This window comes from Rosa chinensis, unplaced genomic scaffold (genome assembly GCF_002994745.2).
Source record: "Rosa chinensis cultivar Old Blush unplaced genomic scaffold, RchiOBHm-V2 RchiOBHmChr0c32, whole genome shotgun sequence".
Taxonomy (NCBI): Eukaryota; Viridiplantae; Streptophyta; class Magnoliopsida; order Rosales; family Rosaceae; genus Rosa; species Rosa chinensis.
The window spans coordinates 149,252-165,018 of record NW_020126843.1 but is presented as its reverse complement, the minus strand read 5'-3'; the positions used below and the strand labels follow the sequence as shown (position 1 = coordinate 165,018).

The 15,767-nt window shown below is 39.9% G+C and overlaps 1 protein-coding gene and 1 long non-coding RNA gene across 2 annotated transcripts; one reads left to right on the top strand and one right to left on the bottom strand.

Annotated features, from left to right (window-relative positions):
- Nucleotides 1–7,352: 7,352 nt before the first annotated feature.
- Nucleotides 7,353–11,225, bottom strand: LOC112181374 (ATP-dependent (S)-NAD(P)H-hydrate dehydratase). The gene is made up of 11 exons (XM_024319745.2): nucleotides 10,708–11,225; nucleotides 10,503–10,579; nucleotides 10,200–10,309; nucleotides 9,987–10,101; nucleotides 9,813–9,875; nucleotides 9,520–9,683; nucleotides 8,964–9,025; nucleotides 8,334–8,400; nucleotides 7,913–7,972; nucleotides 7,695–7,823; nucleotides 7,353–7,613 (listed from the first exon to the last, which is right to left on the bottom strand). Exons 1-11 carry the CDS (start codon nucleotides 10,925–10,927, stop codon nucleotides 7,586–7,588), a joined length of 1,095 nt encoding a protein of 364 aa, XP_024175513.1. The 5' UTR covers nucleotides 10,928–11,225; the 3' UTR covers nucleotides 7,353–7,585.
- Nucleotides 11,226–13,765: 2,540 nt separating this feature from the next.
- Nucleotides 13,766–15,330, top strand: LOC112181377. The gene is made up of 2 exons (XR_002928825.2): nucleotides 13,766–13,994; nucleotides 14,933–15,330. It is a non-coding gene; the product is annotated as an uncharacterized LOC112181377 (long non-coding RNA).
- The last annotated feature ends 437 nt before the right edge of the window (nucleotides 15,331–15,767 follow it).

The following is a 15,767-nucleotide window of genomic DNA, read 5'->3' as shown; positions in this document are numbered from 1 at the left end:
GGACTAATATCGCTTAATAAAAAAAAATTAAAAAAAATCCTCTTAACGCCTTCTTTTCTATGTGACTAAATGATAGTTCATCATGAATGATGATTTGACAAGCAACTTGTGTACAAGCTTGTTGTGTCCAACCCCTCATAGATACATTACTTGGTAGTGTCCCATCATTAGTGAAAACTCGTTTCCCATCATTAAGGTTACTTGTGCACGTGCTGCTTACCTCTTAAACCCATATACAATGAATAAGAACACAACTTCTTCTTTCTTCAGGAAAGCGCCTCACGCGCCTAGGAAAAAAGAAAAAAACCCAACGGTGTGTGTTTCTCTCCCGGCCGAACATGGTCGGCGCCCACCGGCTGCCGCTGTGTTCGGCTCGAGAGGATTGATGATTCGGAGTTGTTGTGGGCCTTCAGGGCATCGGTGTGGTCCAGGGAGGGTGGATTTTTCTCCGATTTCGGCGGTACGGATTGTTCTCGATCAGGATCCGGGGCAGACGCAGTGGTGGAGCAGCGACGGTCTTCGCTTTCCGGTGGTGGTTTCTGGCGTCATCGATCCTGCTGGGTTGTGGCTGGCGATTCAGATCGGAGCGAGGCAGTGGAGATCTCGAATGGGATCTGTCTTCGCTTTGGTCTGGGTTCATTTTGTGGCTGTCTACCTGGTGTTGGGGCTGGCTATGGCCTGACAAGGCGATGCTGTGACGGAAGGCTTCGGCGCAGTGGCTTGTTTTGGTGGCGCTGGGGTCACCGCCGCAGCGTGGTGGTGATGGGGCTCGCTGACTGCGGGATTAGTTTGCTTGCTACGCTTGCTATTGCTGGAGGTAGTGTTTAGGCCGGGCCTTTGTTCTTGGGTCTCTCTGGTGGTCTTTTGCTTTCAATTTTCTTAGTTTTTTTTGGTTTTTTGTTGTACTGTTTAAATAAGTCTCTCCTCTTGTGAGCGTGGGTTTGGTGTTTCTAGGTAGTGTCGTTGTCTTTGTTTGGTGTCTTGGTTGTTTTGGTGTTTCTGGTCGGTGCTTTCTGGTTATCAGCGTGACGGTGAATCACCCTTACACGTGGTCTGGTTGTTTTGGGATACTGTGTCTGAATGGATGGAAACAGTTCATCTTAATGCTGGTGGCGGGTTGTATCGTTATACATAGGTCTGGTTATAGGTTAAATTGGGTTGGGGTTGAGCTTTTTTAGCTCATTTTTGTCCCTCTCGTTGGATCCGATGATATGTAACATGTTTGGTTATTAATAGATGGTTTATTTTCTCAAAAAAAAGAAGAAGCAAGATTAGTTGTGCGATACTTACATTTTGGTCTAACTTTGTGTCTACCTGACCCTACCTTCCATCTACAAGACTACAGCTTCGAATTTCGGCTTCTTAAATTTCTGATTATTTCTCGAAGTGATACCACACACATATAACCTTGTTGCACTAAACTTTGCAGCTTTTTTATTTTTTCTCTTCAGCTTTCTCTTGGTCTTGATTGATTTCTTATTGACTTTTGGATGAACTTTTTAACAACTCTTACTATTTTTTCTCTTCAGCTTTCTCTTGGTCTTGATTGATTTCTTTGAAGAGAGAATGGGGGATTTTGTTGGAAAGTAGAGCAAAATTAGCTTGAGTATAGCTGTTAACATTTAACACATTCACTCTAAATCATCACATTGATTCTATGTTATTATGCATTAATAGGGCTAGAATAGTTTTCCTTTTTGTATCCTAGAATCAAGCTGAATTCTTGTATATATGTTATGCTGATCAATAGAGCAATATATCTCCTACAAATCAGTCTTTGTTGTTTTACATGGTATCAGAGCAGGACTCACGATCCTGACTCTTCTCTAGCCTTCTCTATTCACAAAAATCACAATCACCATGGCTGGTGATATAGTCCATCACCACCACCAATCCCAGCAAGTCCAATAATTCAACTTCTGATATCTCAAATCCATTCTTCACTCACCATTCAGATCATCCTGGATTGGTCTTAGTCTCCAAACCATTGAATGGAGACAACTACACAAGTTGGAAGAGGGCTATGACATTGGCTCTTAATTCTAAAAACAAGCTCGGCTTTGTGAATGGTTCAATAAAGCTCCATCATCCGAAGCTGATCCAGAAGGATATGCAACTTGGTCAAGATGCAATGACATGGTCCATTCATGGATCGTTAACACAGTCAGTTCTGAAATTGCTGACAGTATCATCTACTATCCTACAGCTCATGAGGTATGGGAAGATCTAAGTGAGCGGTTTTCACAAGGAATGCACCTCGCATATTTGAAATTCAGCGAGACATCGCTTCACTCAGGCAGGAACAACAATCAGTTTCGGCATACTACACGAAATTGAAAAGTTTATGGGATGAATTGGCAACCTATTCAGAAGTATTACAAGGAGCCCAGGCAGATCAACAAAAGCTTATGCAGTTCTTGATGGGATTAAATGAGACTTACAGTGCAACCCGGGGTCAAATCCTCTTGATGAATCCCCTTCCAAGTGTCAGACAAGCATATGCTGCCGTTGCCCAAGAAGAGAAGCAACGTTTCATTGCAACAGCGGAGTCTGGTTCAAGCGCCGCTGCCATGGCAGTTCGAAGTGGCGGCCGGCCGAACCAGATCGTAGTAGAGGCGGTCATGGTGACCGACTGAATTTTCAGACCAGTCGGGATGCAGAACGCGGCTTCACCCCGCGTTTTGGTTCAGGTCGAGGAAGGGGAAGGCCGCATTGTACCTATTGTGGTGATCCTGGACATTGGGTCCAAATATGCTTTCACTTGATTGGTTTTCCTCCAGGTCATCCCAAAGCAAAGCAAGGATCGGGAAATTTCCCCAAGAAGCACACTGCTTCACCAGTCGCGCCCTCTCCTTCTGCTCACCAGGTTAGTGCGACAGGCATCGTAGAAGAGGAGAATGGATCAGCAATTACTTTATCTGAGGCCCAATTCAAGCAGTTTTTAGCTGCTCTCCAACAAGCCCAAAAACCCAATCCAAATACTGACTCGAGTTCCAAAGCAAATGCAGTAACGCAGCCAGGTTTGTCTAGAGTTGCTTCCCGCAATTGGATTATTGATAGCGGGCGACAGATCATATTACTTCGTGCTCTAAATTATTGAATAAAAAAATAAAAAATATGCATTACCGCCTGTTTTGCTACCTAGTGGAGAAAAAATGCATATTGAAGCCACAGGTTCTTTGCCTCTGAGTACCGCATATTATCTACATGATGTACTATTTGTGCCAAAGTTTAAAGTTGATTTAATGTCGGTTAGCCGTTTGACAAGAGGTCTGAATTGTTCAGTGACATTCTATCCTTATTGGTGTGTTTTGCAGGATCTGGCTACGAAGAGGACGATTGGTTTGGGTAAAGAACGTGATGGGCTATACTATTTGGTGGCACTAGTGACGGAGCAAACCAAACCTTCCATTACCAGACCTTCTAGATCATCTTGCAACCTTGCCATTTCCTCTACCAATCTTTGTCATAATCGCTTGGGTCATGTTTCTTCTCCATGTTTAAGTCACATAGCAAAGCATTTTCTGCATTTTTCCATTCAGCCAATTAATAATTGCCATGTATGTCCCTTGGCTAAACAGAGTCGTTTACCATTCAGTTCTAGTTCTATTTCTTCTACAAGACCTTTTGAAATGATTCATTGTGATATTTGGGGTCGTTATCGACATCCTTCTCTTTCTGGTGCCTTTTATTTTCTTACTATTGTGGATGATTTCACCCGATTTACTTGGGTTTTCTTAATGAGGCACAAAGATGAAACACAACCACTTTTGAAGCGTTTTTTTGCTCACATTCTCACTCAATTTGACTCTCGCATTAAAACTTTCCGAAGTGACAATGGTAGTGAATTTATTTCACTTCGCTCTTTCTTTCATGATAATGGCGTTGTCTTCCAACATTCTTGTGTTTACACGCCTCAACAAAATGGGGTTGTGGAGCGCAAGCATCGCCATATTATCCAAGTGGCTCGTGCCTTCAAATTTCAGGCTCATCTTCCTCCACAATTTTGGGGGGAGTGTGTTCTCACAGCCGTCCATATAATCAATCGGTTGCCCTCACCCATCCTTTCTTCCAAAACTCCTTTTGAGCTTCTTTACTCAAAACCACCTTCTTTTTCTCACCTTCGGGTTTTTGGTTGCTTAGCTTATGCCACTAATGTGCACCCCACTCATAAATTTGACACCCGAGCAATTCCTTCCATTTTCGTTGGTTACCCGGTGGGACAAAAAGCCTTCAAACTCTTTAACTTATCGACTAAGAAAATTTTTACTAGTCGAGATGTTATATTTCATGAAGATGTGTTTCCTTATGCCTCCAATCAGCCCACTCTTCCTTCTGCCCCGTTGGCCCATGACCCAGGCCCACTTCCACTTCTCCCTGATTCCTTTTTTGACTCTAGTTCTGACTCCCAGGTCAACCTCCCTACGCCTCCTCCTTCTTCTTCTCCACCTGCCCATCCTTCCATAGACGCCGATCTTGGCGCTTCCTCTATACCACCTCCGCCTCCACCTCCGCCTCTTCCCGTCCGGCCCACAGCAACCCTTCGTCAGTATTCCCGCCGACCCAGGCCGCCTGTCCCACCGCCCCTCGTCCCTCCTCCATCGTCCTTCTCCTCTCCTGTCCCTTCCCCTCTGTCCCCGGTGCCGGGATGGTCCCCTCTTCACCATCTTCTCCATTTCCTCCTTCCTCGCCTCCACCCGACACCATTCCAGACCCGCCTCCTCCCGGTCCACCGCCGCTCCGTCGCTCCACCCGCTCCACTGCGCCGCCGACTCAGTTTGCCGATATCGACTTCTCCAAGCCTCAATCCAATGCTTACACTTACCAATCGCCCTCCTTCCCGCCAGGTCCTCCCAAAGGTACGCGGTATCCGTTGGCAAATTATGTCTCTTAGCATCACTACACTCCTGCCTACTCCTCTTTTGTTGCTCAGCTTAGTGCAGTCACTGAACCGACCTCTTATTTTAAGGCAGCTACTGTTCCCGAATGGAGGGATGCCATGAGCTCCGAGTTAGAGGCCTTGCAGGCCAATGGTACGTGGACTCTTACCACGCTGCCTCCTGGGAAGATCCCAATTGGTTGTAGATGGATTTACAAGGTCAAGCTCAAGTCTGATGGTTCGGTTGAACGATACAAGGCCAGGTTGGTGGCCAAAGGCTTCATGCAATTGGCAGGTATTGACTATCAGGAGACCTTCTCTCCTACTGCTAAAATTGTTACAGTCTGTTGTCTCCTTGCCTTAGCTGCGTCTCGTGGTTGGTCTCTTTCTCAACTCGATGTCAACAATGCCTTTCTCCATGGCAACCTGGATGAAGAAATTTATATGTCTCCACCGCCTGGCCTCCGGAGACAGGGGGAGGAGCATTTGGTTTGTCGGTTGCATAAATCCTTGTACGGTCTAAAACAGGCTTCAAGGCAGTGGTTTTCTAGATTTTCAGAAGTTATTCGGTCGGCTGGTTTTGTGCAATCTAGAGCAGACTATTCTCTTTTTACCAGGAGGCAAGGCAAGTCTTTTACAGTCTTGTTGATATATGTTGATGACATATTAATTACTGGCAATGATCCTGTGAGTATAGCTGATGTCAAGAAATATTTGCATAAAACATTCCGTTTGAAAGATCTTGGCAGTTTAAAGTATTTTCTTGGCATTGAGGTTTCAGCATCTAAGAAAGGAATATTTATTTGTCAGCGCAAGTATGCGTTAGAAATTATAAAAGATGCAGGATTATTGGGTGCTGCCCCTGTTGACACACCCATGGAACGTGGATTAAAGCTGTCAGATAAGACTGAGTTACTCAAAGATCCAGAGAAGTATAGGCGTTTGGTTGGAAGATTGATTTATCTCACAGTGTCAAGGCCAGATATTACATATCCTGTTCATATATTAAGCAGGTTTATGCATCAACCTCGAAAAGCTCATTGGGAGACAGCTTTGCGAGTAGTACGCTACCTCAAGTCAGCTCCTGGTCAAGGCTTGTTCTTTTCCTCAAATAGTGATCTTCGGCTACGAGCTTTTTGTGACTCAGATTGGGCAGGATGTCCACTTACAAGAAGGTCTACTATAGGGTATTGTGTGTTGCTAGGGCCTTCTTTAATTTCATGGAGGTCGAAACGTCAAAAAACAGTCTCTCTTTCTTCAGCTGAAGCAGAGTATCGTGCTATGACAGAAGCGTGCTGTGAGTTGACTTGGTTACGTTATTTAATTCAAGACTTGGGGATTTTACACCAGGAAACGGCATTGCTCTATTGTGACAACAAGGCTGCTTTACATATAGCAGCAAATCCAGTGTTTCATGAACGTACAAGGCATATAGAAATGGATTGTCACTATATTAGGGATAAAATCCAAGATGGTTCAGTGGAGACACGGTTTGTGAGTTCTGGAAATCAACTGGCTGATGTTCTGACTAAAGCTCTTGGCAAGGAGGACTTCGAGCTTATGATTCGCAAGTTGGGTGTGCAGGATGGAGAACTTGGGGGGGAGTGTTGGAAAGTAGAGCAAAATTAGCTTGAGTATAGCTGTTAACATTTAACACATTCACTCTAAATCATCACATTGATTCTATGTTATTATGCATTAATAGGGCTAGAATAGTTTTCCTTTTTGTATCCTAGAATCAAGCTGAATTCTTGTATATATGTTATGCTGATCAATAGAGCAATATATCTCCTACAAATCAGTCTTTGTTGTTTTACAGATTTCGGTGTTGGTAGCAAATTAGAGAATGAGAGATCAAGAACTGAAGTTTGGGGCTAAAGGATTTTAAGATTCTCTGCGGACAAGTCTAATAGTATGTAACTATGTATAGACTTGTATATAAAGAAGTTTCCGTTCAATCGGACACAAATAATGTGAAACCTTAGAGAAGCTTGTACGTATATCAAACTGTATATACTTCGTAGTGTGTGACAAATCCGAGGGTAGTCACCAACCGCCCTAGTTACTCAAAGTGCTAAATCAAGTTGTTCTGGAAATGTGTGGTTTGGTCATTTAGTGCAACGGGCTTGTTATTACTTAATGCAGCATGAAAAGTTTCTGTAAAGGTCTGGTTTTGAATTTTGGATGGTTTCACCTTCTACATAAATCACAGGTTTGAATTTGATACCATCCTTTCTGCTTAAATTTGCTACTTGTTCATCATTTCACTTGCGAAATGACAAATTGGTAGGAAATCGAGCACGCTGCAGGGCTTTTCTTGTTTTAGTCAAATCTGTTAAAACCTGTGGATTACTTGAGCAGTTTCACTATTAGAAGATATACTATATCACAGAAATCTGTATACTAGTTGATATACATGCTTCATGATCATGATAACAGAGGCTTATGGCTAACATCATTTCCTACGCAGAGATTTAGAGGCCAATGAAATATTCATCCTGATAATGTCATAATAAGCAAAACAGTCTATATACAAGAGAAGTTGTTTTCACCAAAAACGAGAAAAAGAGGGGAAAAAAAAAGTTTTAAGTTTGGAAAGGGTTTGAAGGAAACCAAGGAAATGTGATTCTGGTCAACCAAAGCGAGTGAAATTGAGGGTCTCTGAATGTCAGTACATGCAACTCTATCAGCAGAAGATTAACAGCGTCAGGGAACCGGACAAATATCCTGCAAACTGCACAAGAGAGAAGAATCTCCAACTTAACTCTAAATTCGTATATCAAGATTACTCTCTTTTATGGGCAGCAGCCTTTACCTTCTTCCCAAGCATTCTATGATGTCAGTAGTAAGAGTTGACCTTTTCTTATTCTCAAAAGCGAGGGATGCAGCCTTCCTCATTAAAGTGGAGCCAGCAATGCAACCCAACATTGTGGGGTTTCGGGAACTGCAAATACACAAATTGGCACAAGTAGTTGTCAAACATGGGGTAAAACTACAAGGAACCAAAAGTTTAACATGTTTAGACCGTGTAACCTGATACTCAGATTCTCATCTGTGACAATTTGACGGGCCCATGAAAGAAATATAGCAACGCTGGAGCAACAAAAACATGTTAGATTCAAATATAAAGTATCAGTCAATGCAACAGAATATAGAATTCAGTAAGTTCTCAAGATCTGAGTTTTAAAGACTAATCATCAATTGGTGACAATCACTTCAGCACACATGTACATGAATTTTAAAAAGGTAACCGGGACTAGGAGACATAGTGAATTTTGCAGTATTCCATCTCTCTGTCACCCATACGTACACATGCGCATGGATGTTTGGGTAATGCATTCTTGGAGAGAAACAATTGAAGGATTGTAGATAGAACTTCAGTTACCAGTTAACACATACAAAAAGAAGCCATTCACAAAAAAAAAAAGTCTGAAACTCGGAAACAAAAACTTGCCTTCCAGAAAGTATATCTCCCTGTCCACCACATCTTCGAGGAGAACCATATATGCTCACTGATTCAACTGAATAAAGAATAAAATCTTAGAACTAAGCATTTCAGGCTTCCTTATTTGAGAACACAATAGGGATTTCCAAGATCAAGAGGAGGCAAAAAGCCTTGAATTTAGTTAACAGTGTGTCAAAAACAGAAACCAAGTGACTTCCAGAACTTGTAGATCAGATAATTGAAACCTTTTTGTGTGAAAACTACAAGTATAATATGGCTCTCAGGATCTTTGACAGGTCATCTTTGCTTCGTTTCACTTGATTGACACAAATTGACAGTGTCTTGAATTGGGAGAAATCATATTATAAATGAAAAGGTTTAGATCATGCATTTGGTTTAAAAGCTGAACATTAGTCCCCCAAGATTAGAATGCAATAACTCATGGTCCAAAGAGTTGACAAGGTGTGACACAGGAAATGACTCCCACTAGCATAAATTTGTAAGATGCTTACCTACATTTTCAAAGGAGATGTGGTCACATATGCAAAAATATGTTTCAGGAACAGTAATGTTATTAAAGCAAAAGGCTTCACGAAGTACCTAAACAGCACAAAACATATAGGCATATTTGTTACGCACCTGTCTCACCATCACTAATGAGGTCAGCTTTTCCTTTCCTAAGTATAGTGACACCACCAATCCTGACAGATACAGGTTCAACAGTTAAATAAGTACCATAAGATTATTATTATTATTATGAAATAAAAGCATACAAATGCAACAAACAAACTACATCTATTTTGGAGTATAGGACAAAATACATCATAAAGCATTAGCCTTAAGTGTGAAGTGTATTTCACAAAATCATTAAGAAGGATTGCTCATGCATGGTATTCAACAAAGCTTCATCCAATTCTCAATCTGAACAATCACCAAGATGGTTGACGACCCTAAAAATGCCAGTCCAACAGTACTGTATGTAAGAATGCTAATACACATACATATTGCATAAGTGCATGTATGAGAATTTAAAACTGTTTTTGAAACTTAGTGGAGGTGCTAGAGAATTATAAAACACCATTAGTGCCTTATCAACCAAATATATTCCAATAATGTAACTGAATTATATAATACAATACAAACAGTTGTCAACTGCTAAAACACAATACAAAAGAATCTTGAAATAGATATTTACCTTTTTGCAAGAGATAGTAATTGCTCACGTGCATCTTCATCATTTACTTCACAACTCAAAACTTTTTGTACAAGTCGCTTGTATTCATTTACATTTGGAGTCAGGACAGCCAAGTGATATCCACTTACAAGATCAAGCCAGTTTGTAATAAGAAAGAGTCCATCCTGGCAAATTTGATGCTGACATTAACCGACAGTTTCATAGCAAGAACATGTGTGGTGAAACTAAGAAAAGAAAACACAATCATTTATTGCAGGATCTCAAGTATGATAAAGGCACCTGTGATTACATACCCCATCTATGACAATTGGAACATTGGACTGTCTTGCATGCTTTATGATTTTGCTAACACAATCCTGGATTACAATGACATAGTTAGAAATGAATATGGTGTACATTATGTGCATGATTAAACACTAAAGTAGCCTACAACAGCTCCTCAAGTAATTAAATCAACAGAAGATAACCAGAAGAAATGGGTCCCTTCCAAGGCCCGGACCAATTACAAGACAATCAAATCTTTCCATCCACTTATCAACTTCACCAAGAACGTTTTCTAAGATAAAGCTCTTGTCCTCATCCCTGAAAATCGGCTTACAAAAATTAGCAGCTCACTAGATGATAAGGACTTATATTTTGATTGTTACAGGCATATGAATTTGTATTGAAAACTAAATCACCTAACACTGTATGACTCTTCTAAAATTGGGTGTACGATCAACTCAGGACTGTAGCTTTTTATAACCGAAGCAGCATCTCTTGTACAGAAAACATGGGACAGATCCGCACCCTGAGATGAAAAGGATATGCTTTCGTTTATCAAACTTACCAAGTGAAGAAAATACTTATTGTTCCTTTCAAAAAAAAAAAAAAAAAAATATATATATATATATACTTATTGTTTACCATTTCAGTCTATTAGCAACATTTTTGATTGAATCTGGCTAATATTTAGAAATGAAAAATAACAGCATGGCACTTACAATTTTTAATGCTGAGATAGCAGCAAAATATGGAGCACCAGTGTACTCACGGCACCCACCAATAACAGCTATATTTCCTGACCAGAACAGAGAGGAAATATTAGCAGATTTGCTCCTTTCTTCAGTACAAACCCATAAGAGAGATTTGCTCCTTTCTTCAGTACAAACACATAAGAGACATCATTAGCAGATTGAGAGAGCTTACCAGCCTGACCCTTGTGCCTATTTGGATCAAGGGTCGGTGTGATTGCTCTCAGAACATTCTCAGCATCAGCCTCCAAAGAAAAAGAAGCTGCTCCACTACTGAATCTAACTCCTTGCATTGGTTTCTGATTAGTGTTAATGTTATGATCACTGTAACCTCCAACTCCAAGACACCTTATCACCAACTGTTGCCTTCTCAACACAGCTGAAGAAGCCAGCATACCAATACAAATACAAATACGCTGGGAGGTGAGCCTCCCACTCGACTAATGGCTAATCGGTGGATCGGTGGTGTTGTGCGGGCGCTAGGCCAGCCTAGGCGGGTGCTTAAGCGTCTAGGCGGCTGGGCGGAATATCAAGCCGGTGAATATAGGTGGGTTTGGGCGTTTTTGTCAGAGGTTCTACAAGACGTTTCTTCTCCTCTTCCACTTCGAAGCAAATGAACTTGAGAAAAAGAGGACAGAGAAAAAGAGGAACTGAACTTGAGTCCGTTGATAAAAGAAAAAGAAAGACAGACATGGGTTTTTTTATCTTCTGATACACCTTTTTGAGTTTGTAACCAACTGTTCTACGGTGACTTACCAAAATCACCCACCAATCAACTACATAGGATTAAATGAAATAGAAATTCTAGTAAAGAGAAACTCTTTTAAGTCTTTATATATATATATATATATATATATGATATAAAAATAAAAATAAAATTAACAAATAAGAACCGCCTAGAGATAAGAACTCACAGAGATATCGTTAACTTGTCTGCTACTTTGTCTTTGAGTTCATCTCTTGGGAGGCTAACTTCGTGGCTGATGCGATGGCGAATCAAGGTCACCATTTGAAGACTCCTGCTACTTGGAAAGGAAAGCTCCCCCTTTCAGCCCTTTATGCTTTCAACTTTGATTTTTTAGTTTTAGTTGTCCTAGGAGCTTCCGGTTGTAATTTTTTGTTTTACTCCTCAAAAAAAAAAGAATAAAAAAACAAAGGGAACCCACGGAGATTGTCCCGCATTTGGCATTGCTGGCTGCAGGGGCGGGTTATATTTAGAAAAGTGAAAGTGCGGGGGACGTTAAAATGCCTCATTTATTGCAGGGTCGCGTGCGAGGGTCCCCATACCCCATTAAGGTATTCATATTTTTCATTCTGAGAGAGTTAGTGCCGGTTTGTACATAGACGCCACCAAGCTGGTCTACATCATTGTCTTCTACATCCTATGTCATGCTAATACAAACAATGCATCAACTATTGGAGTTTTCCTAATCATGTCAGGAATCTTTTCTGATGGTGAGTTTTTCAAGTTTGACTAGGAAACTCCAAAATGTGGAAGAACAACAAAAAAACCAAACTTTAATTTTCGAGATTTCTCTAGCCAAAATGTTTCCTGGTCGAGTTAGGAACATTTCCAATCTTTAATAATTTGACTTGAAATTAATATTTATAGACCAATATTAACTAAAATATATCAAAATTTCAATCGAGACGGCAAAATTTTCAGATATTGAAAATACAACTCTTTTGATCAAAACTGAAATTTTAAACCTTACGTGCAAGAAAGGGGTTAATTGGCTAAACCATTTAACCGTTTGAATTTTATGATAACCTACCTATTAGTTTCTCGCCAACAAAAAACATAATACATAAATGCCATGTTTTGCCATGCCTTCAATCCATCTCATGCAGTGCCATCCATTAAGTATTGCCTGCAACTGGGATTCAGTAATCATACATATGTTAGCAATTCTACTTCAATGCACCAGATTCGAATTCCCCTCACTCACACTGCTCTATTAAGGAAAATTCATACAAAACTGTCCGAAAAGCATTGGAGACTAGTACAAATGAGTCTCACAATCATCATCAGGGACTGTACAGCTGCCGCCTAGTTATTTGTCCATTTTCCTCGCTGGCCCATCTACATCAATTGAACATTTCTTAGTATAATATGATTGCAAAAAATTTGTCTATCTAAATAGCTCGTTAAAAGAACATCACTACAACAGCTGGCAAACACTAGGATGAGCAAATGAACTTCCACTCAGAGGTTTAAATTTCATGGTAGTGTGGGTAAATGAACTAGGATGGAGACCTGGTTCAGCCACAATTACGGAAGGAGTATGGCTGAAAGTTGAAACTATGTGATTATGTTATAAACCAAAAGTTTTCAAATGAAAGACTTGAAATACAGAATAGTTAGGAAATAGGAAGGAAAGACATTAGTTTCAAGTTTTGAACATGTGATCAGCATCAACAGTGGTACATTAGACTATTCATAGGTGTATATCAATACCGGAAGAAACAACATGTGAGTCTACAAAATGTACACCAAATGGGAATCATGACAGTCATCTATATCATAGACTCAGAATTTCATAGATGCCATCATCTACAAGCAGCAAACAAGTTTGCAGAGTAGTAGGTGACGATAAGAACTATCAAAACCTGTACATGGCACTAAAGCTTCAAAGAAGTGAAGTTCACCCTCCCATTATTATAGGCTTAAGATATCATTACCAAATGTCATTTAAAACTTGGATATCACAAGAACTCCAATTCAATGCATGAGATTCAAATTCCCCCGACCCACAACCCCCTATTACAGAAGAAAACTATATCTATAAAGCTTTTGAAACCACTAGAAATAAGTTGATCTCATCATCGTCATCAAGGGCCATATGTACACCTTGTCAACTCTTTGGACCATGAGTTATTGCATTCTAATCTTGGGGGACTAATGTTCAGCTTTTAAACCAAATGCATGATCTAAACCAAGCATCAATGACCAAGCACCACTCCTTCCACTAAAAACCCACAAATACCAAATCCTCAGAATTCAATCCACCCAGAAATTGATCAAAATTGCACAAAGTAATCAACTTTGAAGAAGTTACAGATACGTACCTAGTAGAAATGCTCGACCTCTAACTGCAAAATATTGAAATGGGTTCGACAAAGTCCGTGGCTTTTTGCGTTGTGGAAGATGATATAGCCAACACCTGTAGTGGGTCCCCAGTTAAATTGCAAAACGGTGCCGTTTGGCTCAGTCTTTCCTTATTTTATAGACCTGGGAACTTTCGTTTGGGAAGGAAGGAGAGGAGGAATGTGAATGCGATGAGATCGGCGGTGGTGGTGCTCGGAGCATTGGCATTTGGGTACCTAACTCTGCAGCTCGGATTCAAGCCATATCTTGAAAGAGCCCAAATTGCTGCTGACCAATCTGAGCTCTCTTCTTCCTCAGAGCAACTACAACAAGAACAAGAACAACCCAACTCGAGCTCAACCCGCCATTTCTAAGTAAGTAAGACTCAGTATCTAGATAGCTATAACCCACTGATTTTACTTTTTGTGTTTTGTTTTTCTTACTGTTGCTGGTTAAAGATTGAGGCTTTGTGGATATTGGTTTCTTGCTGACCAAGAGAGGCATTGAATTGAACTTGATTTCTGGGATTTAGTACTCTTTATGATGGATTTGGATTTATAGAAGATGAAAATATTAGCTATGGGACGTGGTCTTAGTGGGTTTAGTCATTTAGTGCTATGCATTTGGAGGGTTGGCTGCATATTGGGAGTATTTGGTTCTATATATGACTAGAAACTTTTGGTTCTGATGTTATTGATGGTTTTATAGTTCCGAATGATTCCTCCGAAAACTTGTGTATCCGATGAGTATCAAGTAATTTCAGGTTGATGAAGTAAAGCGGGCTTTTGCACCATTATGAGTCTGTGGCCAAATTCATAGTTAAAAATTAGCAATGCATTGCATTTGAAATCCAAGTTAATTGAAGAAAAATAATGCGCATTTCATTTGGGTATGTGGCTTTCATGATTCCCTTACACCTCTGCCTTCTTTCCATCCCCAAACCTTGTGCCTAACATTAAAACAAGTCACAAAATGTTAAAAAATTACTGAAAACTGCCCATTGTGGCTTTTATTTAGGACTTAAAACTTTTACTTGATGAGATATTAAAGGTAATCAGTTTTGAATTTCTTTATATACAAATAATACAATACATTTCTGAATTCTGTAATATCTGGACGACATAATGGTCTTCTCTATTCATCAATTGTTGTGAGTCTCATAAGTTATCAATTGTCTTAATTGTTTTAACAAGCCAGAAGGATTAGTCCCCAGAACAAGCATATATTTCCATGATTTTTATTTCTTGGCAACAGTTTCTCATCTCATATAAATGGATAGCGCTGATAAATGTATGGTAAACTTTTGTTGCAGGCCCTTTTGGCCGCGGCCAGATGCAGAGGCCTTTTGAGGAGGCAACATTCTCTCTCAAGGTTGGGGAGATAAGTGAAATTGTGGATACAGACAGTGGAGTTCATATCATCCTGAGGACCGGTTGATCAGTTGGAAGTGAAACTTGTTGATTTTTGAGCATCCAAGTTTATCAGTAATATATGGATTGTTGCTTTCTTTTGTTATTGCCAATGACTAGCCATTCATAGTGTATGAAGCAAAATTGGCTAACTAGATGGATTTGAACACTTCTTTTGATAACATTTATTATGGGAATTTTATGGTTGTGATTTGGAACTTTGGATTTCCTATGAAGTTTTATTCTGTGTATTTCACAATTCTGATGTTATGGCTAATAATAACTTTGATCTGAAGTATCATGTGGACTGCTTCTGATGTCTTATATCAGTAATCATCTTTACTGGTGATTTTGAAGTATTAATTGCAATTATGTTTTTCTGCTTTTTATTTATTTATTTTACCAAAAGTACTATTTAAATAGTTTGGACAATCCCTATTTTGGTGAAGCCTAAATAGTATTTTTTGGTAAAGTAAATAAAAAGCAGAAAAACATAAATGCAATTTTTTTTTTTTTTCGAAAGAAATAGGTGACAATTGAAGGAACTTCACCGATCAAACATGCATTGCACATGTAGGAGACTAGTTTAATTATCAATACAATTGTGATAATATTCTTTTTCAAAGATATTTATAGTAATTAATTAAATCCCCGGCCACATTTTCAACTTTTGTTTTTTCCTGTCATTTAGGCATCTGAGATCAATATACGACAGAACAAGACCAATCAGGCTTTGTT

Coding starts and splice junctions, on each gene's coding strand:
- LOC112181374 (XM_024319745.2), bottom strand. CDS start 10,927: ATGCTGGCTTCTTCAGCTGTGTTGAGAAGGCAACAGTTGGTGATAAGG. Junction 9,026..9,519: donor TTACTATCTCTTGCAAAAAG/GTAAATATCTAT, acceptor TGTATCTGTCAG/GATTGGTGGTGTCACTATAC. Junction 8,401..8,963: donor CATTAGTGATGGTGAGACAG/GTGCGTAACAAA, acceptor TTCTTTATTCAG/TTGAATCAGTGAGCATATAT.